Source organism: Triturus cristatus, chromosome 6 (genome assembly GCF_964204655.1).
Source record: "Triturus cristatus chromosome 6, aTriCri1.1, whole genome shotgun sequence".
Lineage (NCBI taxonomy): Eukaryota > Metazoa > Chordata > Amphibia > Caudata > Salamandridae > Triturus > Triturus cristatus.
In genome coordinates, this window is record NC_140589.1 from 716,338,771 (window position 1) to 716,363,888 (window position 25,118).

Sequence of the window (25,118 nt, forward strand, 5' to 3'; positions counted from 1 at the left end):
GATTCTGCTTGCATAAGGCATTCCCCCTTTTTTGCACCAGACTCTAAATGGGATGTATAAATTAGTCCAGGACATGGAACACGATCCAGCTGTGTGGGCAAGATTTTTGAACGATTTTAGTGTGACGGTGTAGATGATCCTCTAAATATTGTTAATATTGGTCAGTGGCAGCTGCCTTGGAATGGGGTTGGTGAAAGAAGAAAAAAAAGACTTACCTGTGAACGCCGCCGCCTCTCCTCCGTCCTCTTCTCTCGGCACTGTCAGCATGGAATGGAAGCACCCAGGCTCCCAGACTCTCTCAGCCAATCATGACGCTGCTGTCACCATGACAGCAGCGTTGTGATTGGTCTGAGCGTTGTGGTCCAGCACTCATACAAGGGCTGGCAGGCTGTGCATGTTCTCCACCCAGGCTGCATTACAGCGCGGTGGACATGCGAAGTGCAAACCACGCCTCCCTCTGCTCTGGCAAGCCCAGCCCCTCCCCGCCCTAACCTGGCTCCGAGTCTGCACTGAAAAATAAATTGATAATAAAAATTGATAATAACGTCATGTTATTATCAACTCATTTTTTTGCTCTGCTCAAAGAGCAGTGGGGTGACAATTCTACTCCTTAGCAGAGGAGCCGTCACTGATATTGTTTATTTTGTCATGTGGCCCAAAGCCTGGGATTGTACATTATACAGATTTTCAATAATGTAGGTCTCGTTTGTAGAGGCAATATGATACTGGGAGAGGTGGGACTGCATCAAGCTGAGTTGGGTTTGCTAGCATACTGACAGGCGCCATGCAGATTACACTCAGACCACCACAACAATTGCATAAACAACCGAGCTGTTTAGTCAGTGTAATGACAGGAGAAACCAGAAGTCTGTCTACTTGATGCCACTGTGTTGTATAAATAACTACTATTTGTATGCGTGTAGCCTTTTCAGCGCGCACAGAACTCTATACGACTCATACGGGATCACCCATCATATTTTAGTGGGTATGGTAGTTTGATTTTTGGTGGTGAAACGTTGGTTTGAAAATGTTATCAAATAATGAAAGAACTTGTTGAAAGTGACATGCTGTCTTCTAACATTTTAAGTGGATCTGTTTCAATTTTTAGGTAGTGACCCATATCCCCTTCCAAGAAGTGAACTATTCTAAAGTGTGCACCAACTGCAGTAAGATGTATAAAGATTTGACTGAGTTATACGCTCAAATGGAAAAGGGAAACACCCTGTGCATTGACATAGAAGATGCTGTAAGTATTTCCTTTCACAAAATCAGTGGCCTAGCCTTGATTCAGAACACGTGTGTCAAATTAAAGCAAATCGTTTTTATTTCTGCTTTTGCTTGCCAAACCATCCATCTGTTTAGAGAAATAATTTAAAATGCATTTATTTATCACCTTTAGCCTGCCGAATTTTGAACCAAATACCACATTTTTCTAAAAGCTAGCATTTTTGCCCACTTATCCAGTATTGGGGTATCTTTCATAGATTCAAATGCTTGAATCATTTCCCGTTGTCGAAGTGGGAGACAAACGGTAATATAAATAAAGCAGTAATTAAAGAACTTTCATAGGCTATCATGGAGGCAACCATGCATTTATTAGCCTATCTACCTCCTATTTTCAAAAAAAAGGACCTACCTTAAATACAACCAATCAGTAACCAGCACCCTCTTGAACCTTCCCAAAGAGAGGCTGAGTCCCTCAGATTTTCACCGCACGTCGTTTCTGAAGGAAGTCTCCCTGAGTTCTGCTCAGTTCTTCAACATTTCTCTCAGATAAGTCTTATTTTTCTTACTGAACAATGTCTGACAGGAAAGGACTATTTCACCCTTGTAAATCCTGTGGGGAAAAAAGGGTTCATATTGATGATGCCCATAAGGGTTGCATCTATTGCCTCTATACTAATCATGAGGAAAAGCAATGTACAATCTGCCTCACCTTTTCATTTAAGACTCTTAGAGCTAGAGAGGGCAGACAGACTTTTGTTGTGGCTAAAGAAGACACAAGGAGCGTCTTCTGAGGAGGAGAGTGACACTTCCTCTAAATCCCATAAGAGGCCCAGATCACCGGAGGGTCAGCCTGAGGAGGTCAAGAAACACCCTAAAACCTCTCATCTGACCAAAGAAGCTCTAAAAAAGGAGAAAGAACCTAAAGTCTCCTCGTAGCTAGTCTTGCCTCATCATTCTGGGACTTCTAAGGCAAATTTGGGATCTTCAGGACTTTCCAGGCATAAATCCTGCCACAGATCCGTGACGCCCGTCTTTTCAGCATCACCGACAACGACTACTCTATCGTCATCGAGACCGTCGACGGTGCCTACGACAGCGACGGTGAGCATTGACCCCCGATATCGTCGACACAGCGACAAGGTTGCCATAGTAGACGACATCATCACCATAAATGAAGGCTCCACCATCGACGAGCACACCGTCGACTGCTTCGACGACATCGACTATTTTGCCTTCGACAAGAAAATCGGGGTCACCAGCGGTCCCATCATCGACGGGCCCATTGACGAAGTCACTTCAAATGCAGTCCACACCATCCAGAGTGTCCAGAACATTGCTACGACCTGGATTTCAATCGCCTAGCAAGGTTTTGCCTTTACTTCTAAGTCACCTTCTAGACACAGAGGAAACGGATGATGATGGTCCCTTTGGAACTGCTCATAGTCCTTCTGCACTTAATGTCAACTGCTGAGAGGAGGATGTGGATTATTATGACGAGGAACAGTACTACCAACACTATCCAGTTCCTCCTACACAGTATCAGCATTTTAGATATTATGTTGATCCACCAAGGCAAGAGCCTACTCAATTACCCTCTTCTTTAATACAAGACTTACAGGCCATGCTCACGGACTACAGAAAAAGGTTCCCGCCCCAAGAGGAACACGTGACTGTGACGCCACCGCCTCCATCAGCACCTTCTGTAGCACCACTTACACCAATACTGCCTCCTCCTGCTGCTCCTAGGATGACGCCACAACCCATCATCCCTGTTCCTCCTAGAGAAGATCCATCCTCTTCTGAGGAAGAGCCTGAAGAGGGAGGAATTCATGATCCTCCTCCACCCACAGATGAATGGGATAACTATATTATACCTACACCATCTCCTCCTGCTTGTTGTCCTTCTGACTCCCCTCCAGAGGACATTGGAGGTTTTCATAATTTAATGGATAGGACTATGTCCAGATTTCATCTGCCCACAATAGTCAAGCAAAAAGATTGTATCCTTTATGACTTTTAAGAACAATCAAGGAAATCGGTAAGATCTATACCCATTATAGACCATATCTGGCAGGAAGGACTTAAAGTAATGAAGTCACCTGCTACTGTAGTGCTGGTACTGCCAAGACTAGATCAAAAATACAGGGCACCCGAGGATTCCCGTGCATGCCTTACGGGACATCCCAAACAGAACTCTGTGATTTCCCAAGCGTCTCAGAGAACCCTACAACCCCCATCACATCTCCAACGGACAAGGAAATGCGCTGTTTGGATTCCATTGGGAAGAGATTCTCGTCCATGTCCGCAATCTTAGTCAGGGCTGCTAATGCACTAGCCATTCTGGGCCGCTACGACCGACAAACGTTGTCTGATATCGGAGCCATGCTGGAGTTTATACTGGAGGAAAATAAACCGGAATTTCGTAAGAGACTGGCTGAGGAAGAGCGCACAGCTGCCGAAATGATAGACTGTGCCATGGACATAGCCAGAACAGATTTTCGTCAACTAGCTGGTGCGGCTGTTTTAAGAATCAAAGGATGGCTTAGGGCAACGTCCTTCTGTCCAGAAGTGCAATCAAAAATATTGGACATGGCGTACGATGGGGTCAGTCTATTTGGAAAACATTTAGACGAGGCTCTACTAGCCATTAAAATGGATACAGACACAGCCAAAGCATTAGGTACTCGATGAGGACGTTGACGTAATCAAGACGTGACAATATCAAAGCTTGCACAACTATCTTCCTGTGAGAAACTGAGAGTAATGGAAGAAAATTGCGCATCATCCTCAGGAGGCCAAAACAAGCCACCGTCTGGACTTGGGATTTCATGGACATATCTTTGTCAATTTGACCCCTACATTTTTGACCGTGGTGGCCAAGGTAATAGGAGGAGACATGTTAGATGGCCACCATTCACGCCATTCATCCCCAGGGTTGCAGCCAAAGAAGATGATTTCAGATTTCTCAGAGATGCAGAGAAGTTGGTTCTGATTAAACAACCCAAATACTGTGGATAGGCAAAGATTTATCATTTTCCCATCAAGAGCTTCGCCCTTACCACAGGTAAACAATAGTTGTGTATCGTCTGCGTAAGAGACAATCTTAGCACCGAAAGGTTCAACCAGTGATGCCAAAGGGACCATTAACACATTAAACAAGGTAGGACTCAAAATAGATCCCTGAGGGACACCAACATTCATAGATCGAATAGGTGGGGACCAGACTGTTTGCTGACGGTTTTCTAAATAGGACCTGAACCACTGAAGGACAGTGCCACCGATACCGCATCCACGTAGGCGATCGAGAAGAAGGTCGTGAGGGACGGTATCGAAGGCCGCGGACGGGTCGAGCAGTATCAAGACTGCCTTCCCACCTTTATCCAGTGTGGACTTGATCGATTCAGATATCTCAAGGAGAGCTGTTTCAGTGCTAAAATTAGCACGGAACCCAGATTGGCTCGGATGTAAGACACCACTGGTTTCAACAAACTCCCTCACAACCTGATTTACAAATTTCTTCAAAGCCTTGGAGAAAACAGGAGCAACAAAATAGGTCTATAATTGCTGGTTATCGAGGGGTCAGCAGATGTTTTTTTTTTTTTTAAAGTGGGAGATTTTTCCCATGCTTCCAGCTATCAGGTACCGTTCCTTCAGTTATAGGTTCAGAACCTTATTAACAGCCGGGTTTATCACCTCAGCAACAGACGCGAGGACCTTCGCAGGACAGGGATCAACAGGAGAGCCTGATTTAAGTGAGCGTAGGATTTTTAGAGAGTGGTCTAATGCAATCGTGGGAAATTGAAATAGACACCTCTCAGCCTTAGGTGGCAAAAATGGGGTCTTATCCGAGTTGCCTAATTAACATGAAGATGCAACTCCGACAGAAGCTTGTATTGAAGAAAATTTCGTATAAAAATATTGTGCAATACTCGCTGTCCATTCCTCTGTTGGAATAAAAGGATTCTTTATTGCACAGGGGGCCGCAAAATCTTTGACAATTTTAAAAAGTTCTTTGCTTTTATTGCCTGCCTTGTCTACTTTTAAGTTTAAAAAGTTCTTTTTTTCCAGGCGAACTTTGGCATAATAGGCTTTTAATGCCGCCTTATACGTGGAATTAAAATCCTTCCTCCATATTCTCTCTAAATGTTTACAAAGGCTTCTGCTTTTCCTGAGAGCCTCCGTGAACCAGGGGGCCAAAGCTCTGCCCTCATTGGCCACGCGGAGCTTGGGAGGGGCAAGCTCATTTACGCAGGTTTCCAGCCAGCTCTCTAAGGTGAGAACATCATGCGTAAGGCTATCATTGAAACAGAGCGGGTGTGTCTTAAGAAAAACTCCTAGAGCCGCCGAAGTCATTAGATTAAAAGGTCTGAAACTACTGGTACGCTCCGCACAATGCTTAAGAGACTGAGCAAGTGTTTTCTTTATTTTAAAAATAAGTAGGTAGTGGTCGGACCATACAAGAGGACGGGGCAGAGCCAATTCAATCTTGTCAGAAGAAAAAAACCTGATCACGAATGTGGCCCTTTTCATGGGTGAGAGAGGAGACGTAAGGAGTAGGAAACCAACATCACAAGCACACGACTCAGGTCGCAAGCAATGACCACATCAGGGTACCAATTACTACTTGCCCCCCACCCCCTCCCAACCGGCCGTGGGACAGGCAGTTCTACGTCATTTATTTCAGTAAGGTTCCCGACAGTTCCCGACAGTGGCTAGCACGCGCAGCAGCGCACGTTCGCCTTTCTGTCGCTGCCGTGCTCCCACCCCCCGCTCCTCTGTGGTGCGCGCGCACCACTAGTTGTTGACACTAGCGATCGCGACCACTTTCAGTGCCGCTTGTTTTCCTTACTTTTGGTATAATCGCGGCACCCTCGCTTTACTTTTGATGTTATAAGTAAAGCGCGGGTGCCGCGATTATGACAAAAGTAAAGAAATAGAAAAAAAAATCTGATTCTTTACTAATCGCGGCACCCGCGCTTTACTTTTAACATTAAAAGTAAAGCGTCGGTGCCGCGATGCTTTTTAATGTAGCCTTCGAGGTGCTCCTAGGGTTAGGCTCCCATTGTGTCTGTCTCCACATAATGTTTTGTTTTAATGGTGGCTTCACGATGCCATCAGGGGTTTTGGCCTCCATTGCTCCTGGTTGGGCAACAACTAGCATAACAGTGCCTCTAGGGATAAGACGGCTATCATGCCGGGTGGATTCCTTTGAAAATTCCATTGCGCAGGTCTTTCCCTGTCCGGACTGCAAGGCTGATGCATGCTACCATACAGAATAATGATCACCTAAAATGTCCTTGAATTCAGAATAACAACAATGGCTTGGATGCTCCTAAAATCTGGCGCAGCTGACCTCAAGCAACACTGGTTAGTCCAGGTGGCCTGTCAAGCAATCAGTCCTTAATGCTTCCGTTGCTTTCACTTCATGCATAAGCTGTTCCCTCATGCCGCCCGCAAAGTCTAGCGCACACTCTCCAGGCCTCAAACATGGCACGAAAACTCAGCACTACCAAATGACACTACAACCAACACCTCTCTTCATCCATGCACTGTAAGGTTGGGTAACTACCTACTTGACCAGTTGTACATGGTTTGGTGGCTCCAAAAGAGTTACAAAAAGCAATTTGAAATGTAAACAATTGTAGTTGAACGCAAATGTATGCGAGCAAAATGGTTATCATACAATTATCTTATTTTTTGCACTGATATCAGGTGTTAGTAATATTGATCCAATGTAACCTCTTGTACGGGCCACCAGTCCCATCTTGTTAGCGTGTTTCCATACTGCTCCTAAACCACGGCTCCTAAGGTCCTGAGTATACGTGCAGGAATGATTCGAGGATCTCCAGAACTTTCGGAATAGAATGTATTTTGTACCTAGCCAGCTCCCTTCATACAGGACCATTAAGCTCTTATTTGACACAACCCGGAAGCATTGCTCTAAGGCTGCTGCCTTATCCCGCTTTATGTAAACACAGTCCCCGAGTTAAATCTGATTTTCAGTGCTAATGCCTTGGTATCAGATATTTTCATTTCCCTTGGAGTTTTTTCTATTAGTTTCCTAACGTTTGTGTGTGGTTTGTTTATTTTTCTGCTGACTTCCCCTTCTCTAGTTATGTAGTGTAAACTGTTTCTAAAAGTATTGTAATCCTGATAACACCAAGTGGGAACGTGGGTGTTACTGCCAAGTGCAAATGTATTCTTACTTGGAGGTAAACTGATCGGTGTTCATAGCTGCAGTTTCCTTTGTAACACTAAACCTCCCATATTGTTGACCCAAATTCATGACTTTTCATTTTGATGGTGAACCAGTAATGTCACCTCCCAAACCAGTGTTAAACTTTTAGTTCAGATTCCATAGATCCTTTCTTCAAATGCAGAAGAAGCACTTTGCAGACTTACAGTCCACATCCTGACTCACATTCATAAGAGGGACCTAAAAATGTTAAAAAGCTATGAGTATCTAGGTCGGACCGGGACAGAAAATAGTCCCTGGCACCAAAATAAAAGCAGCTCCCATTAGTGATTAGAAAGCTAAACAAGCATTGGCATAGCCAATATGTCTCGCTTTTGATCCTTATAAGTATTTAGTTATGCAGCACAATATCCTTGGTGCAACAACATCAACTGTTGCATGGCTAAACACTTATAAAGTCCCAAAGGCGAGACCTATTGGCTATGCCAATGCTTGTTTAGAAAAGGAGGTAAATAGATAGGATATTAAATGCATGGTTGCGTCCTTGATAGCCTATGAAAGTTCTTTAATTACTGCTTTATTTTTTGCTTTGCTACAGCCCTCCTTGAGAGTGCATGTCTTCCATTGGTTTCTTCCCCTCTCACTCTCCTCGCACACCCTCCATTTATTCCTGCACTTACTACTTTCAATTTTTTTAATGAATTTATTTTACAAAAGCAAATTATTACTGGGCTGTTAAGTTTCTTTTTTGTGTTGCTGTGCACTCTCGAACTGCTTTTTTAAATTTTAACTTCGTGTTAAAATAGTCAATTAAAAATGCCAAAATGCCACCAGTGTGTCACGACACCGACACGCATGTGTATGCATCAATAGGCATCTTAAAATGGCTTCTTGTACATTCATGCATCCCGATGCATGTGCATGATGTAACTGCAGCCATTTGGCGTTCGTTGATGGCAAAGCAAACAGCCTTGACAAAGTCTTGTTAGCAATATATTATATTAATACGTTTCTTCCCGCTCTTCTCCGTTGCCAATTGTTTATTTTTTAAAGGACTCCCGGGCCTAACTGGTCATCTTCGGCGCAATGCAAAGTAAACATTTATTCAATTTTTAAAACTGTAAAAAAAAGTTGCTTTGCCGAACTCTAGGAAATATGATATGCTGTTGAAGATGTTTTGCTTAATCAAAATTAATTACACTTTTTATCTTTTTCTTTTTACTTGTAGATGAACAGTACTCGTATACTGTGGAGTCAGATATTCAAATGCAATATTCCTTTCTATGATGTGGTGCCGGTGGTAGCAGTTTCTTCCTTTATACTTTTTCTGCCAGTCATCTTCTACCTAAGCAGTTACTTACATTCTGAACAAAAAAAGCGTAAACTCATTTTGCGTAAGTATCTTTTGAATTGTGGAACTCGAGGTACAGTCTCTTAGGTAGTACATAGGTATTCTATAAAAAAAAAAACTATTGGATAATTACTCTAAAGCCATTTGGGTAAAGTGGTAATGAGGGAGTGTGGATTTTGAGCTACTTTCTCTGTTGGTGTGGTTTAGTCATAAAATCCCAGCAGAATGACCGGTGGGAAAGTTATTCTGTATCGCCACTATTGTGGGGTAGTTCCTATTATGTGCTACCAAGAAGATACCCCCATCTACCATAGAAACTCGTACTAGGACTGCGGCACCGCATTTACCTGGAGTAAGAATTTGGATTGCAACTATAATTATCAGTTTATATTGATGCAATACTGTTGTTTAACCGTGAACTCGGACACCCCCTCTTCCAACAGCAAAGCATACCAGGATTAAAGAAGCAGACCAAATGAGGAAAGTTAACTTCAGCATTGTGGAATGATGTCTCTGTGGATGATATTAAGGTTTTTAGGATTGTAGGCTCAGCCTACCAGACAGCGCAAGGTGTCTGGTTGCAAAATGCTTGTTTTGGGCTTACCAAGAATTTACAGGGGCTTACAGCCCACCCATGGCTTACAATTTATTGACTTTGACACTCATTTGCCTGTTTCTTAATTTTAGCTTGCCCCTCCCTTGGAGCATAGCCTCAATTGCTATATCTCTGACAGGCTGCTCACTTTTAGGGATTTTTTTTTGGTTGAGCATGCCTCAATAGAGTATGTGATTTCCAGATCTCAATCTCCTCCTATGCTCCTTTCATTTTTTTTTTGTGTACTTCTCCACCCTTCCCCCCCCCCCCCCCTCAAACTCGAAAGTTGTTCTCAGCTTTGGGTGCTTCCCTCCCTTTTTGCGTGTTCTGTGTTCTTCTCTCACCACCCACACCCTTTGTGTTCTTGTCTCCATGTGTGCTTCTCCCCCTTGTGTGTTTTCTTCCCCTTGTGTGCTTCTTCCTCTGCCCTCATGGGATTCTTTTTCCCTCCTTGCCCCCATACACCTGCCCATTCGCTCCTTCGTTAATTCATCCAGCAGTTTTTAGTTTTTTTAATTGTATCAAATATTTTCTGTTTATTTACCGATCCATGTGGCATCTGCCATCTTGGATCAGTACATAAAAAATCAAATGAATTTGTGCACATATATTTTACTGGTGTGCGCGTGCATCATCCTGCATGTAAGTGCAAGTAGAATGACGTCAATTCATCGCACCTTTATTTATTTTGAAGATGCTGCACAGTGCCTGGAAAAAGCCAAACGCTGTACAGCATCGCCAGAGGCATCAGCATAGAGAATAAGTCCCAAATGTGAGCACTATTGGCTTTGCCAGTGCTTGTTTTTCCTTCATTACTAACTCATTGAATATTGCCCTCCAGAACATAGTATCAATATTCAATACAATCTTCATTAATGAGTGGGCTTAATATCAGTAGGACATCTACACAATTATAGAAAATCTCCTTACATCACATCTTAATCAGCCACTAAATAATTAACTTTCACATGCAATGAGAATTTGGTTCTTTATATATAATGCTGTCTCAAGAGGAGTCCTTTTCTATATTTTTCATTTTAAAAACTTGGCACTGTGACGGTCTACAGTAAAAATATTTGGACCCAGGTGTACAGCATCTAGAAACTGTGTGGTCTATAACAATTGTGAAATTTACACCAGTCTCTTTAAATTTTAACTGCATATACAAAGCGACCTAAAAATAGTCATCCTTTACTCTCTGAATGCTTTACTGTTTTAAATCTTCTGCAAAAACATAGTAGAAAGGAACATTTCTGTGGTGTATTGCATAATTCTGCATAGTGTCCATTATTTGATGCCCTTCTGTTGGGTCTATCCTACATGACCTGGGGAAGTAGTTACTGAGCAAAACGCTAGTGAGAAACTACCCTTTACAGCTGGCACCCCATGGGCACATATACTATACTTTTGCTCATTGGATGCCAACTATTTCTATTTAGGTCTTGACTTTGCAAGGAATAGAGCCGTCCAACTGTCAAGACTTCCTGAGGAGGTGTTGATGGTTTGGAACTCACATACAGTATAATGGTAACTAAAAACCTCAAAAGTCACAGCTGTATCTTGGAAAGAGTCTCTATTTAATACAAGAAAATGTAGGGTAGTTAACATTTTAAGATAGTACAAAAAGGTCCATGTATCTTCTGAGCTGGGATGTGAACCTTACCAGTTTTATTATTTCATCAACTGGCCAGATGCCTCATTAATTTCATGCTTGCAGCTGACATCTGCAATGAGCTGCATTTCAGATGTTTGAATCCTGCTAAGGTCAGCACGCCTTTCATTCCTAGGTGGGTGGGTGGGTGAGCACTATTAAATTGAGTTGTAGTAACCCTTGGTATGTAGATGTGCTAAGATGCTATAATCATAATAATATAAGGTGACGTGCAATAGATCACTCAACCGCTGTAGTGTTTGAACATCTTTGGACCAGAGTTCTTTTACAGGTTACTTCATCTTAATTCATCTTGATGCCAGATATAAGGTTGCAAAATATCCAGTGTGCTGTGATGCAACTATCTGTTTTCCTAGTTCCTTAGCTGTCCTGAGTAGGATTAAGTGGGTTTGGTTCATTCGGTTTGAGCCCAGACAGCCTATATGCTGTCCACCCTTAAAACGATATCCTAAAAGTGAAATGAGGTCCCAAACCACAAAAATACAGATTTCTTGTTGGCAAGGATAAACTGGTCCAGCATCAAAGTTGTTCCTATTGTTAAGTTAGCAGATGAAAAGGCATTATATGGTTGGTGCAGGAGTTAGGAGGTGAGGGAGATACTGTTCAGCAGGACTGCTATCAACCCCACCCGAGCCCATAGTCACTTGTTCAGTGTGCTTCACAAGTGAACTTCCAATGTATATGCTTGTAATAGTTGTTGTGATCAACATTTCTAGTTGGTGGGAGCGCTCAAAGGACTGGGGTCAGCATCTGGTTTATAAGTTGGCAGTAGGAAACTGGTTCAGGTGTTTTTGGAATGAGGTCATCAAACCTCAGCCAACATTTGTTTACTCGGATTTCTGTTTACGACCCTCAACTTAAACTGAGCGCTCTCAAAGCAAAGTTAAAACCAATAACCGTGATGATATTCATTTTTTTTAATCATTTTAATTTTTTGCACCCCATAGCAAATATTCACTGTTTCTTGGTATATCAATGGTGTAAAGCAGAATAATCTTTCCACAGCACCATTAAAAAACAATGGTGTAGGAAACCTAAACAACATTGAGGCTGTACGAACTAAAACCATGTTTAATATATCTTGAATTCATTAAACCGATTGCAGATTTTTTTCATACCAAGATTTTGTCCATGCTATGATATTATAATGTATTGGTGTGACTCAAGTTTTAAAACAAATACACATTTGCCTTGAAATTCAGGATCTGAAACAGCTACTAAATATATTTTCATTTGCGTGGGCTTTGCTGCAATACTCCCAGGAGACAATCCTGGACTGTTCAAGCAGTATTTTAAGTCTACAGCATAACTTTCATTGTTATAGTCTTTTGACTGTTCTTTTAATTTCTTAACAATTTTCCTTTTTGATATTTAAACTCAGTTGATTATCTTTGTCTTTGAAAGCAGAAGTGGCTCTTGCTGAATTATTGTAAGAGGACTGTTATTTTACCTTTCTGAGCTTTCTCAGGAGCATACCTGTACTTTATACCAAAGATCTATCCATTCCAGTTCATGTGTTAAGACTTATATTGGGGCACTAGAGCAAAGCTTTGGAAACCACTTTCAGATTTTACTATCATGGCTTCCATGTTAAAAGGAGCAAAATTGTCAGTGCTGTCGATTTACATTGATTATGTCAACCTTGAGGGTTCTTCTTAATGCCAAAGATTCTATTTCCTCGGACCGGCAAATCGAAGAACCAGTAAGTTGTTTTTTTTCAGTAACATTGAGTTGGAAACACATTTAATGTGTTGGTCCTGCCGATTGCACTTTTAGGGGGGATTTCTCAAGATCTCCTCAGGGTTTGACAACTGTACTCAGACGGTTTTATTAAAACCCTAAGTATGTTACCATCCTTCTCTAAAAAAGGCTGTTAGTCTGTCTGAAATCTGTATCAGTACTTTAGTTTAGCTCAGTTTAGTTTTGGTTTTGGTTTAAATAAGTAAATGAGTTGCTGTCCAAGCTTTAATGGCATTGAGTTGTACTCAAATTACTGGTATTGGTTTGACACCACTCTGAGATGTATGTTCATTTAGATGTCATTTATATGTGAATGGCAATAAATCTGAAATTGTTAAACGTGGAGAAAAAATATATAATATTAATGGCTATGCATAGTAAAGAAACTATGTTTTTTTTTAGGTGTAACTCAAGTCATTTTTCTGGTTGAAGGTGTGATTGCAAAATTCCTATTGGCAAGTTAAACATCCACCCATAAATTGGAAAAAATAGTATTTTAATGTGATGATGGTTGAATGGCCCTTCTAAAAGGCCGGTAATAAATTGGATTATAATTTGGGGGAGGGAGTGATCAAGTGCCCACTTCAAGGAATATTCACTCAAAACCACTAAATTAATCTGAGCGCAACATCATGGTAGCTGTGGCACAGAGCAGAAAGACTCCACTTAGGGCAGTGTTTATGCATTATCAACACCGTAATAAAGTCAAAATGCCAAACCATAAATATCCCAAACAGAATTAGCATACTAGAGTAACATTTAATAACAAATGACACCAAAGTGACAAAAATACAATAAGGGAAACTGGAGATATGAGTTTTTAGAGTTTTAATTAGAAATATCGCCAAAAAGCACAAAGTGGCAGTGATAGTCAGTGGTTGCAATAGCCTTAGTCCTAGGTGCAGTTTTAGACCAACTGCAATTGAATGCAGATTGGATGCACCAACTAGGTTCATCCTGGTGAAAGATTTTACCCTCTGACTTAGTTTCCCAAGTCCCAACCAATCACAGAAGTACACTTCTAATGCCCCATAACCTCATGGGAGGCAATTGGCGATGCACCGGATGTTGAGTAGAGGCCAACAACAGAATCCAGTTCATGGCCAGTTGCCACTGGTCAGCTTTGTACTTCCAGGAAAAGGACTCTTGCAACTTGTCTCCATGTAACCACACAGGAGGTCAGCCGACCGACCCTTGAAATCTACTTCTTTGTCTTGGGTGCAAGAGGTAGCAGGTCCAGTACTTCAGGGCTCCTCTAAGGTCACAGACTGCAGGTCCAGTCCTCTTCTGATCTTCCACAGGTCCAGAACATTTTCTGAAGTTGGTGCCACATTTATGCCTGTCACCAGCTAATGGGTGAGGTTGACTCTTCATGTTTGCCTTACTGCAAACAGGCCCAAAATGCCATCTGTTAGGGTTTTTTTATGAAGGCGATAGTATTCAGCCACACTGAACTGGGGCTCTGAGAGCTGAGAAGACACAAATGTGGCATAGTAGAAGGGATGATAAACGTGAAGATGCACTACACACATGGGGGGGCCGTTACAGCTAAGCTTTTAGATCCAGACTCTAGGGCACCAACAGACTCCGACACAAGCTCTGACTCTGGGGACTCAGACCACCGGAATGTTGAGGAAGGGGAGGGCGATAATTCCACATAGCTGTTGTGTCTTATCATCACTAACAGGAAGGGGAGACCGTTTGCCCGTCTTCTGGAGAACAAGGACACAGATTTGTGTGCATCAGGTTATCAATACCATTTATTTGACCATCTCATATATAGACTGTATCATTCTGCTATATTCCAACAGGTAAAGACTACACCATTACGTGTTGATAAAATGAAAAATAAAGATTTAAAAAAAAAAATAATAACTTGGGCTCTGAGGGCTGGGGATGTACAAGGAGAGTGTAGTATGGTAATCTTTATGTCCTCCCATGTCTAACTCTAAAATCCAGTTTGAAGCCTGGCACTGTACCCACAACAAACAGAGATACAGAAGTCTGGTAGGACAAAATCAGAATCCTTCAGCAACCAGACAAGGTACCTACAAGAATTGTCTTGGCATCCTTCTCTCCCTTTCAGGTGCGCTCCAAGTGTTACATGTGACTCAGCAGATCTGTTAAAGGATTTGACACTGTGCTGTCAGAAGGAGGCGCACAACCCCCACACTTCATATTCTGTTGAACTCTGAGGAGTCCTCTCTGCTCATTCAGGTCAACCTATTGTTTGCTCCTGGTAGGCATTTCACACTTATTTCACACCTTTTCCAGCCTGAGCACAGGCTGAGAAGTGGCAGAAGTGTGTGCATATTATACTTCTGACAGTTCAGGCTGGTAAAGAGTAAAGAATAACTTTCTAAAAGTTAATTTTCCTTAATGTTTGTTAAAAATCCATCTTCACTATTGAATTTTTAATAACTATTAAAACAAATTAATTATTTTTTTAGCTAATCCCATACTCAAGCTATGGTTTTAGTAATGAAATCCGTACTCTGTTTTTTCACATAACACAGCTAGGCCTGCCTCAGTAAAAATATTTTTTTGCTTGTCACTGTAGTGACATGGTAGCATTAATTTTCTACATGTCCCACTTTTAAATCAGCAACACAACAAGAGCTAGGGGGAGGTCCAAGGGAGAGGTTTAAAGACCTGCAGGTTGTGTTTTCCTCAATCACTAACACAATAACCACAAAACAACCTGGGTCTGTGCAGAATCAAAAAGATAAACCAGGAGACAATACTCACAGCTGTTCTGACATCTCTTTAGGAGAGAAACCCTTCTAGAACAGGACCCATCATTCACAGAAGGTGATTATTTGTCATCATTTGGGTCTGTGATTCTCAGAGTGACAAACCTAGTCTAGACATATTGACCAGGGAGCACACAGAGAGAACGCAAAAAAGGGGGTTGCTGTCAGATCTCAATATGTGTCAAAACGACAGTGTACCCAAAGGTTGTGAAGGGGGTCCTAGAAAAAGCAGCACTAAATAATAATTGGTGAAGATAAAAATGACTAGAGGAAATCAAATGTTCTTTATTAGCAGAGTGCCCCTGTCATAATTAAAAAGCAGTATGGCAACTTAGCAAAAATTCTTTATCATTATGCTATTGTCCATATTAGTAGGGTCGACATGTTTCTGCCCAATTTGATCTATAAGTATCTGGGCTTTCCTCAGGACCTTAGATGCTGCTGCTATAGTGAAAACATGTGACCAAGAATATGCACCGGTCAATTCTTGAATTTCAAGATATCGTGAACCGGATACCCATAATCATTGGGTTGCGCCCTCACCTCAACCTGGTCCTTACTCAGGGAAGGGGGCCCCGCTCTCTCCGTCGGTACCCCAGGGCGGTCTTTGAGAAATACCACACATACTTACCTTGTTGCTGCAAGGCGTACATAGGGATGACTTTTTAGTATTTAAAAGGAAGGGTTTCCCCTGCTAAAAAATTGCGTTATTTTGAAAGCTGGTTTGTCATAGCACTATAGTGGATGGCACGATAAGTGCTGCAGTCCACTAGTGGCATTTAACTTTCAGGGCCAGGGTGCACTTTCTACACCATATACTAGGGACTAATAGGCAAGTTAAATATGCCAATTAGGAAAAAGTAAATTCAACCATGTTTAAAGGGGGAGAACAGGCATTCTTTTCTTGGTTACTTCAAGGTGACGGCCTCTTGCAACTTGTCTCCCTGTAGCCACACAGGAGGTCAGCCGACTGAACCTTGAAATCCATTTCTTTGTCCTGGGTAGAAGAGGGAGCAGGTCCAGTACTTCAGGGCTCCTCTAAGGTCACAAACAGCAGGTCCATTCCTCCTCTGATCTTCCATAGGTGAGGGAAATTCCACAGAGTTCTAAAGCCAGTAAAAATATAGGGTCCAGAGAAAGGTGAAAAACCGGGAGTGACCAAGCAGAAAAGGCAAACTTCTACAAGGGCATATTAACCTGCTGAGACTGTAACCCTCCTTAGTAGTTGGGCCAAAAGAATTAAAGTTTGGCAATACATGTATTGAAGCTGTGTTGGATAGATAAAAGATTTCTGACCTTCCATGCCTTGTAAAAGTGCGTTTTTTCTCTCCTAAAAAGATTAGGTGGGTGTTTAAGATCCTCATTACATTTGTCTTTGTTCTGGTTTCTTAAGATTCTAGGTATGCCGTTTGCAAACGATAATGGGTCTTTAAAGCAGGTTTTTTTGGGACAATTTTTTTTTAATTCATAGATGGTTTGCTGAGAAAACAGAAACTTGGGGATTTATTTCAAAATACGCAAATGAAGACTTGATATGATCTATTCTTTACTGGGAGGCAATCTCAACATCAGTAATGTCTGGATTCTCTTTGCGTATGGACATCTGGAGGCGCAGTTGTGGCACCAAGTCTCCCAATGTCTTCCGGGGCTTTGGCCAGTGGCTCACCCTCTCTGTGGAACTCTGCCTCTATCTCACCGAGTGTCTTATTTTGTAGTGAAGGTTCAGGCGAGTAAGCCATCATCGGGATCTGTAGATACAGAATTAGAAAAATTCTTGTCAGATGGCCAACACGGTGCTTTGGGCCTGCAATTTAAATCACATGCACTTTTTTCTGTTCTCACCCACTGCTGTTATGAGGGCACACCCAGATAGGTCTCCTCAGCCCCAAGAAGAAATAGAAGTATCATGCCCTTGTCTGAGAAAAGGAGAACTGGCAGGTACCTCTCACTCTTCTCTCTAACAAGTTATGCTCCTTTAGACGGTGTGTTAGGAGTCAGACAACCCTGTCAGAGCACTTCTCATTTGCAGGAATTATTTATACTGAACAGCCAGGCCCTGGATCCCCAAAACAGTAGACACACACAACAAATGGTATTTTACTACTATTGGTTATTTATTATACATTATTTTTCTACATATCGTATATCATTTTTGTGTGTGTTAGTTAGCAATGTTTTTTTTATAACGTCCAGCAAATCTTAGTTAAGCCATGCCAGTTTTCCCCACATACCATATGAAACCAATGTTTCTGCGGTTGTATATGAAAAAACAACAAAGTCAGTGTAAATTAAGTCAATAAAGGGGGCACTACTAATAAGAAGAGCACTGGTCCACAAATTCCGAACAAGCCGATGTGTTGTTGAGAAGAGTGTAGACCTCAATGAAATTACCCATTTGGTATAAAAGCCCTCACTCGCCAACCTGGTTGGTGACATGCTTCATCCGGACCCGGCAGCGAGAGGCTGTATAGGTGACACACGGGTGCTGAGCAGCAAGGGCGGTGTGCCGTTTTGCTCCCACCCCCCTCCCGGGATCCTTGAGGCATCAAACGGATTGGCCTCTTTAATAAACTCGTTCCTCTCCCCCATAATAAATATATTTTGGCGGATTTTTCACTGTAAATTATTTTTCACACAGCAGTCCACGGTAGGGTGAACCTTAGCGCGTTCATACCACCGGGGCTCCGCACATCCACTCTGGTCCTGAAGAAAGCCTGACGAACACTCATAGAGGCAGAAACATGTTGACCGCCGTGGAGTGAACCAGGTCTTCTATTTTTTGACCTTCACTCCCTTTTAGTCTTTTCCAATTAGCAAAATTATTAAAGTTTTATTTTTGACTTAATTGGATATTTTAAATTCACTATCACCACACAAGAACCCCGCTCCGCAGTAACCTGGCGTTGCAGCACACTGGGATGACATTCGGTCATCCCAGTGGAGCCCGATGAAGAAGCATGTCACCAACCAGGTTGGCGAGTGAGGGCTTTTATACCAAATGGGTAATTTCATTGAGGTCTACACTCTTCTCAACAACACATCGGCTTGTTCGGAATTTGTGGACCAGTGCTCTTCTTATTAGTAGTGCCCCCTTTATTGACTTAATTTACACTGACTTTGTTGTTTTTGAATAAATCGTTGAGGGGACTAGTCGTGTGGATCCCTTCCTCTCTTGTTGGTTCTCTGCGGTTGTATATGGTCTCTTCAGAATCTCAGTACCCTCAGCAACCAGCCCCTGTGTGCCCCACACCTCCCTAATCCTGGCATCCTTTATACCTTTGCCTCCAATTATGCCATATGGCAAGATAAGGTGGTACTCCTGTGCAGTGGCAGTGCCACGTTTTGCAAAACTGGCAATGTCCCTTTGCAGAAGTGTAAGAAAGGAAAGACAAATCCGAGCGAGGGGGGTGCCTTTGTCACTTCTGACTTTTAGTTGATTTTACAAGTCTCTGTTCTGTTCAAGTGACTGGTTTAAAATGCAGTTCTTAAAAAAAATAAGGCAGTCGAGAACACATTTTTTAGAGGTACCAGCCCAAACAGTTACATTTCTATGCTTCAAACGTATGCATGTAAGCTTATTACATGCACACTCTCCAGTGTGTTCATGTTACCATACAGCCATATATGATTTTTTTTCCTTCGTCTTGAACGGGGATCTCAAAAACCCAAGCTAATTATTGATTACCATATTTCTTCCTCCTCTTCTCTTTTACTGTAGGAAAACATCTACAGTGCAATGCAGAATGGCATTATATTGCATGTCCTCCAACTGCTCCCACTAAAGGTTTGCCCCATATCGCACCCAGCCGTGTAGTAGTGATTGAAGTTTTTTTTTACTTTCAATGAGTAGATGTATAATTCTCCGTAGCCCTCATGTCCATTTGTAAGTTGATAAGTAAAGTGAGCAGTCCAAGCAGTGGGGATTTGAGAACAGCAGCTTGTTTACATAGAAAAAGTATCCACGCTAAAAAGTCGAGATGAAGTTCCTTATAGAAACGTCAAACATTCAAAAGGTGATGGGGTTGGATTTCTAACAACTAGCCTACAGCATTCCAAAATGTTCTTTTCCTCCACTGTGCGGTCCTTGAACGAGGCTCGCTTTCTGCGAATCAGTATTGACCCTGCTTCTTATGGGAACAGTCCATCCCAAACTGCCAGGCGAGGTACACAAACGACCCCAGACCAGTTTCGGCCTTCGTAGGCCTCCTTGGATTCCGTGGCGGAGCGAGCAATGGACCGACGTCTGGGCATATGCTTTGCCACTTAGGGAAAAGGTGGTGGGAGGAACGCTTGCAAATAGTCTACATCAACTGCAATGAAAATATATATTTTTTTAATGTAACAGATCTCAGAAGAAAAATAACATTAGGTCGCACTTCCAAAACTCAATTTCTTTATGCACATACCTGTATTTATTCTGAGGTCGCGAGGTTGATTAACCTAAATCATTGTATGTATAACTTGAACGTATGCTCAGCTTTTGCTGTGTTTCTATTTATCCCGTGATGATTGATTACCAATTAGATGTTAATCACTCACTGTTGGTCATGTATGTTATACAGATGCGAAGGTGAGAGCCACTGCTAAAAGTATATAACGCATTTGTATTCCATTCTCTAGCTAAGCGCATGAGATCGGCCACCAACTTTTTGAACTGTGAAGATAAATCAAGCTGAGGAACAAAGAAAACGGAAGAAAAAACTCATTAATAATGGCATTGAGCTACTCATAAAGAGAAGTTCAGCACAAGAAGAAGCGCACAGTGGTTCACTTCAAGGTTCACTTTCTGAAAATGCAGCATCGACTGGTCTTAGGCACAAAGTTGATCGTCCTGTATTGGAGGAGTTGCCTTCCTTTTGAGCTAGTATATCCTGTAGGTTTTCCTGGTTGAACAAAAAATGTTATGTAGTCAACAGGAGAGAGTGAAGGGTTGTGACCACTTGTGGGGCCATAATCGACCAATGAAATGTGTGTTCACGTGAATTTACAAAATTATCCATCCCCCTCTGGAATTTAAGTGATTGAACTTGTAAGAAAATTGGATACTTTGTTGTGGTGCAGTGGAAAATTCGACCTGCCTTATGTAGACTGAAATTCAGCACAGCTGGTTTTGCCAACAATCTGCACATTTTTGGGGTGTTGCATAGCAGATGCTATTTAGCACTCTGTGTGTGTCAGCAAATGAAAAACTAATTGAGAATGTGATCTGCAAGTGAGTGTTTTTTTCTGAGAGGGGGGGGGTGGTTAAAAGTGCCAGATCAGTTGATAGTTTAGTCACTTTTTCTGTACATGTTTTTTCTGCTTTCTCACGGTCAGTCTTGTATATATATTTGTTTGCATTGATAGTATCAAAAAGTTAAAGCATTCCTAAATTACATTTCGAAGTGGTTTTATTTATCCGTTGTATAACTTTGATATGCCTTTTTTCAGGCTTCCTATTTTTTGGTTTATTATTTCCCTATGGATAATGTGCTGGGTAGAGGTAAGTGGTAACAAACGGTAGTTGTGTTCCTGCTCTTAGCACATTAAACTCTGCTCCATCTCGTGTTATTCTGGTCTTTTCCTAGAATTGAAGCTTTTTAATTTTCTCTGTAATAATCTGAGTGGCTGAATCTCGAAGAATTGTTAATACTCAGGGCACAGGCAGCTTAAATGATTCTAGTATTTGACCGAAAAGATGCATACAATTAAGTGAAACTGCATTTCTGAAACTTTGTTGGAAATGTTAAGTGTTGAGATTCCCAGAAATGTCTGTCCTCTTGAATCGAGTCTGTGCCGGTTCCCTTATTCGTTGTGACAGCGTGACTAAGTTGGAAACTGACAGACTGACCTTGGAAAATGCAAGGCGTGATCCGAGAAACTAGATGGAAGATCACTGGAGTGCTACATTCAGTCGTGTTCTAAACTCTTTAACAGGCTTGACTTCAGTACAGAAATGCATTGTTGGTAGCCTGCGATGTTTGAAGGAGTAATGCTATTTTAGACGAGTTGTAATGATGTCGGAGGTTTGACTTGTCTCAATGAAACCTCCATTACACTCTCCTTGTAGTATCCCCTCCTGAAGCCCCTGACTCCGAGAAGACGTCTTATGTCTGTGTTTTCCCTGAAAATCGTAGGAATGGAATTAGAAACGCCCAAATATTCGCCGACATGATGATTTAATATTCTGACTCCAGTATATTTGACGAAAACGTATTTTGAGGTTTCTTGCAGTTTTGGCTAGCAGGGAGAGTAAAAATACAGCCATGTCTGTGCACATACTTGCAACACCTTTGCATGCTCAGTAAATGTGGCAGGTGTTGGAAAAGCGGATACCTTCAACCTAAATTGAACGCTGGCTTCATTAATGACGTGTTGTGCACACTACACAGTGTGAACGTTTGACCTCTGGGTCATTCCATCAGTGGTACCCATTAAGTTCTCCTAAGCCTGGTACTTAGCCCCTCCCCCAAAGAATAATATAAAATAATGCACAGCGAAGAAACAGCAGCTACAGAGAGATATTTTGCTACATTTTGTATTGCAGTGTACTGCAGCATTTATATATAGCGCTTACTACCCCTATGTGGGTGCTGAAGCGCTTGCCTACATGAGTATTCGTTTCTGTCAATAGAGAACCAGATATGTAGATTGATTATAGAGCTTTCCAAATTGAGTGCAACTTGAGAGAAAATAACCAAACTCTGTTTTCTGTTATATGGGAGCTGGGTGGCTTAGGGAACCAGCTCATCTGTCTGGCCAGGGTTTGACAGATGATGCATCGTGGCTGGCGAGATATTGTTTTAAGGTCTATTGTGCTGCAGCGCCTGCTCGTTGGCGTTCCTTCATCCGCCGCCGCCGCGGTACCTTGATTCAGTGAATCATATGATTGAGTGGTGTTTAAAGCAATCTTTCAGTTATGCCGATAAAGCTCTCGTTTCTACGTGCAGGCTCGGAGAATGACAGCTTTGATACCTAATCAGTGGTTTTCAGAGCACATTCATGTTAAGTAGGTCTCCAAGTCATTACCCCGGAATAGGGTGGTTAAGCACTTTGGAAAGAAAAAAAGCTGCTTTCAGTGCTTTGCTGACTGTTCGGCTAAAAATAAGTACTCGTGACTTGTTTTTTATGAAAAGCAGCAGCGGTGGCAAGGTTTAATAGCAGCAGTAACAGAGCAGAGTTCCCCCCTCCTTCGGATTACATTAATGTCATATCACTAGACATTTAGCTAGACCATTAGTTTTATTTCCTTCTTCACCACATCTACGCATTTTCTAAAACGAGAGTTTCATTTTGTGCCTTGTAAACTATTTATTTTGATATTGTGAGACCGTTTTCATAGGGTATAGTCTTCAAAGTATTGTAGAGATAGACCACTGATTACTAACATGATAACCACTAATGAAAACCAAAAATATGTCTCGGAAATCTCTCTGGAATTACACGTCTACTTGCAGTTACATTGGTGTAACTGAATAATGTAGCAAATATATTATACGTTTTTGCTTCCAATACTGTCTGGTTTTTGCTTTTGTGTAAATAAAATGTTTTTAACATCAATCCAATGTTTTATGATCTTTCTTCTGCTTGCGAGGATTGTCGAAATATAACACTGTTGTCAAGTTTCTCAGTTAACCTTATATTTTTTTCTTTCCTTGGTTACCTGAGCATGTTGTAACACAGTTTAAGTATATTTCTAAGATATGCCAATAAGAAAACTTGTAAATGTACTACTCATTTTTTTATTGTATAGGCTGACACCTTGGCAACAGGACCAGATTAGTATCACATCTACAGCTACAAATATGAGGATAGAGTTGAAAGGTCTACAAAATCTTTAAAAAAAATCTTAATAATGTAGGTGTTTATTTTGGGAGGAACTATCGAAAATTTGGGCCTATAAAATAAGTTAATGGTATTTGTAGTGTACGCGGTCTGAAAACAGTGATCACACTATGCTTGGCAGCATTTTTATGATCCATGACTTCTAGTATTCAGAGGTGGGCGCGACACTGGAAGCTCGAGCCTGAACCCTGCCTCTGGCTCAGCTCGGGGTTCTGTTGGAATCTCGAGGCCATATTGAGCAGAGCTTTCATGTGGCTTCTTCCTGCATCCCTCTACCGAGGATGTGGCATTACTGCCAGAGCTGCTGACCAGGTTCGAGTCTTGGCGTCAGCTCAGCATTCTGTGGTGATGGGCAAATCACTTAATGCCCCGCCTATAAACAATGAATGTGAAAGACTAATGTAACTAACGCCCATGTAAAGCGCTCCAATATTTACGGGTCATGTTACGCTATGTAAAAGAAATTAGAAAATGCACAAAGAGATTAAAAATAAAGCCTAACGTAAGGAAAGATAACTCAATACCCATTTCCTGGCTGATTTATACAAATTGAAACCAGAAAACCTGGATAAATCACAACTTCCTTGCTTAAATTGTGTGAGCTTAGGCAAATAATGTATTTCACCCAAACTTTTTTTTTTTCTTGAATTGTCCCATATGAAAGGCCCTTTCAACTATGTGAATTCAGAATACCAGTTGTTCAAAAACCTATTGGGCTTTATTTAATAGAATGTAATGTTGCTTCATATTAATTTGGGTCACCTGCAGTGTTTACATGACAGCTGACTTGCCTCTTAATGCACTAATGGTTGATGTTTAAAAGCTACTACTGTTAATAAGTACGGTAATAAGTGCAATGCTGTAATGCGATTTATTAATGTCAAAGCTTCACATGTTGAGGAAATAAACCTTGAATTTGAAGCAGCTTTATCACATTTTACGTGATGGTTGTTGTGCGATTTACACAGCAAAGATTTTTCAGGACGCGGCTCGTGCACAGCTCTAAGATCTGAGCCAGATCCGAGATCTCTCTGTAATTCTGTTGGCTCACCCACCTCAGAGTATCAACATGAAGAAGTGCAAATACATTTGACTCATCACTGTGCCTAACATAGAAACCCCCAGAGTATCCAGCCCCCAAAGACTATCTGGGTGTTCATCTGTGCCGGCCCAGAGCAACCGGAAGCGAGTCTGTAATCAATATCCCCAGTGTATAAAGTATCCCACCTACGTGCCTACTAGCTTCTTCCATACTACTCAGCTAATGTATAAGGTTGCCTGCTTTCTCTGAATTTGTAGCCTCCGGATTGAGGTACCATCCACATCCTCATAGTGTCGTCCATCAAAATCGGACAGAGATTTAACTTGTCACATTATAGTTCTTGAAGAATCTGGTTCTCGCTGCAATTCTAGTTCTAGTATATGGGTCTTTCAATAGCCGGCCTCCTCTTGTTAAGCAGTTGATGTTCGTCAAGAAGGGCCATTGCCCTGCCTCTTAACTGCAGCTTAAATGCCTTCCATAAAGCTAGCGGGATTCCAGTGATCCTGTGTTTAGTCAGTAGTAATGCTCTATTTCTTCTTTGAGGTCATCAGCTAGGTTGCTGTTCGTGAGCCACCATGGACCTAGATGCCATATACTCAGTTTGTTCTGGTGAATTATCTAATTACCCCCATGGTAAGACCCATGTATTAATCACATTGAGTACCAGAGAAAAAGGTTTACACTTATGGTGTTGGATGTCCATTGCACCAAAAATTCC

The 25,118-nt window shown here is 41.7% G+C and overlaps 1 protein-coding gene across 1 annotated transcript in view; it reads left to right on the forward strand.

The window, feature by feature from the left end:
• The window catches only part of OSTM1 (osteoclastogenesis associated transmembrane protein 1), a 93,050-nt gene extending 69,977 nt beyond the window's left edge, over positions 1 to 23,073 (forward strand). Inside the window, exons 4-6 of the mRNA XM_085611207.1 lie at positions 1,109 to 1,246; positions 8,652 to 8,817; positions 20,155 to 23,073. Coding sequence (XP_085467333.1) covers positions 1,109 to 1,246; positions 8,652 to 8,817; positions 20,155 to 20,210 — 360 coding nt within the window. The 3' untranslated portion in view covers positions 20,211 to 23,073. The remainder of the gene's footprint in view (positions 1 to 1,108; positions 1,247 to 8,651; positions 8,818 to 20,154) is intronic.
• Positions 23,074 to 25,118: the final 2,045 nt, after the last annotated feature.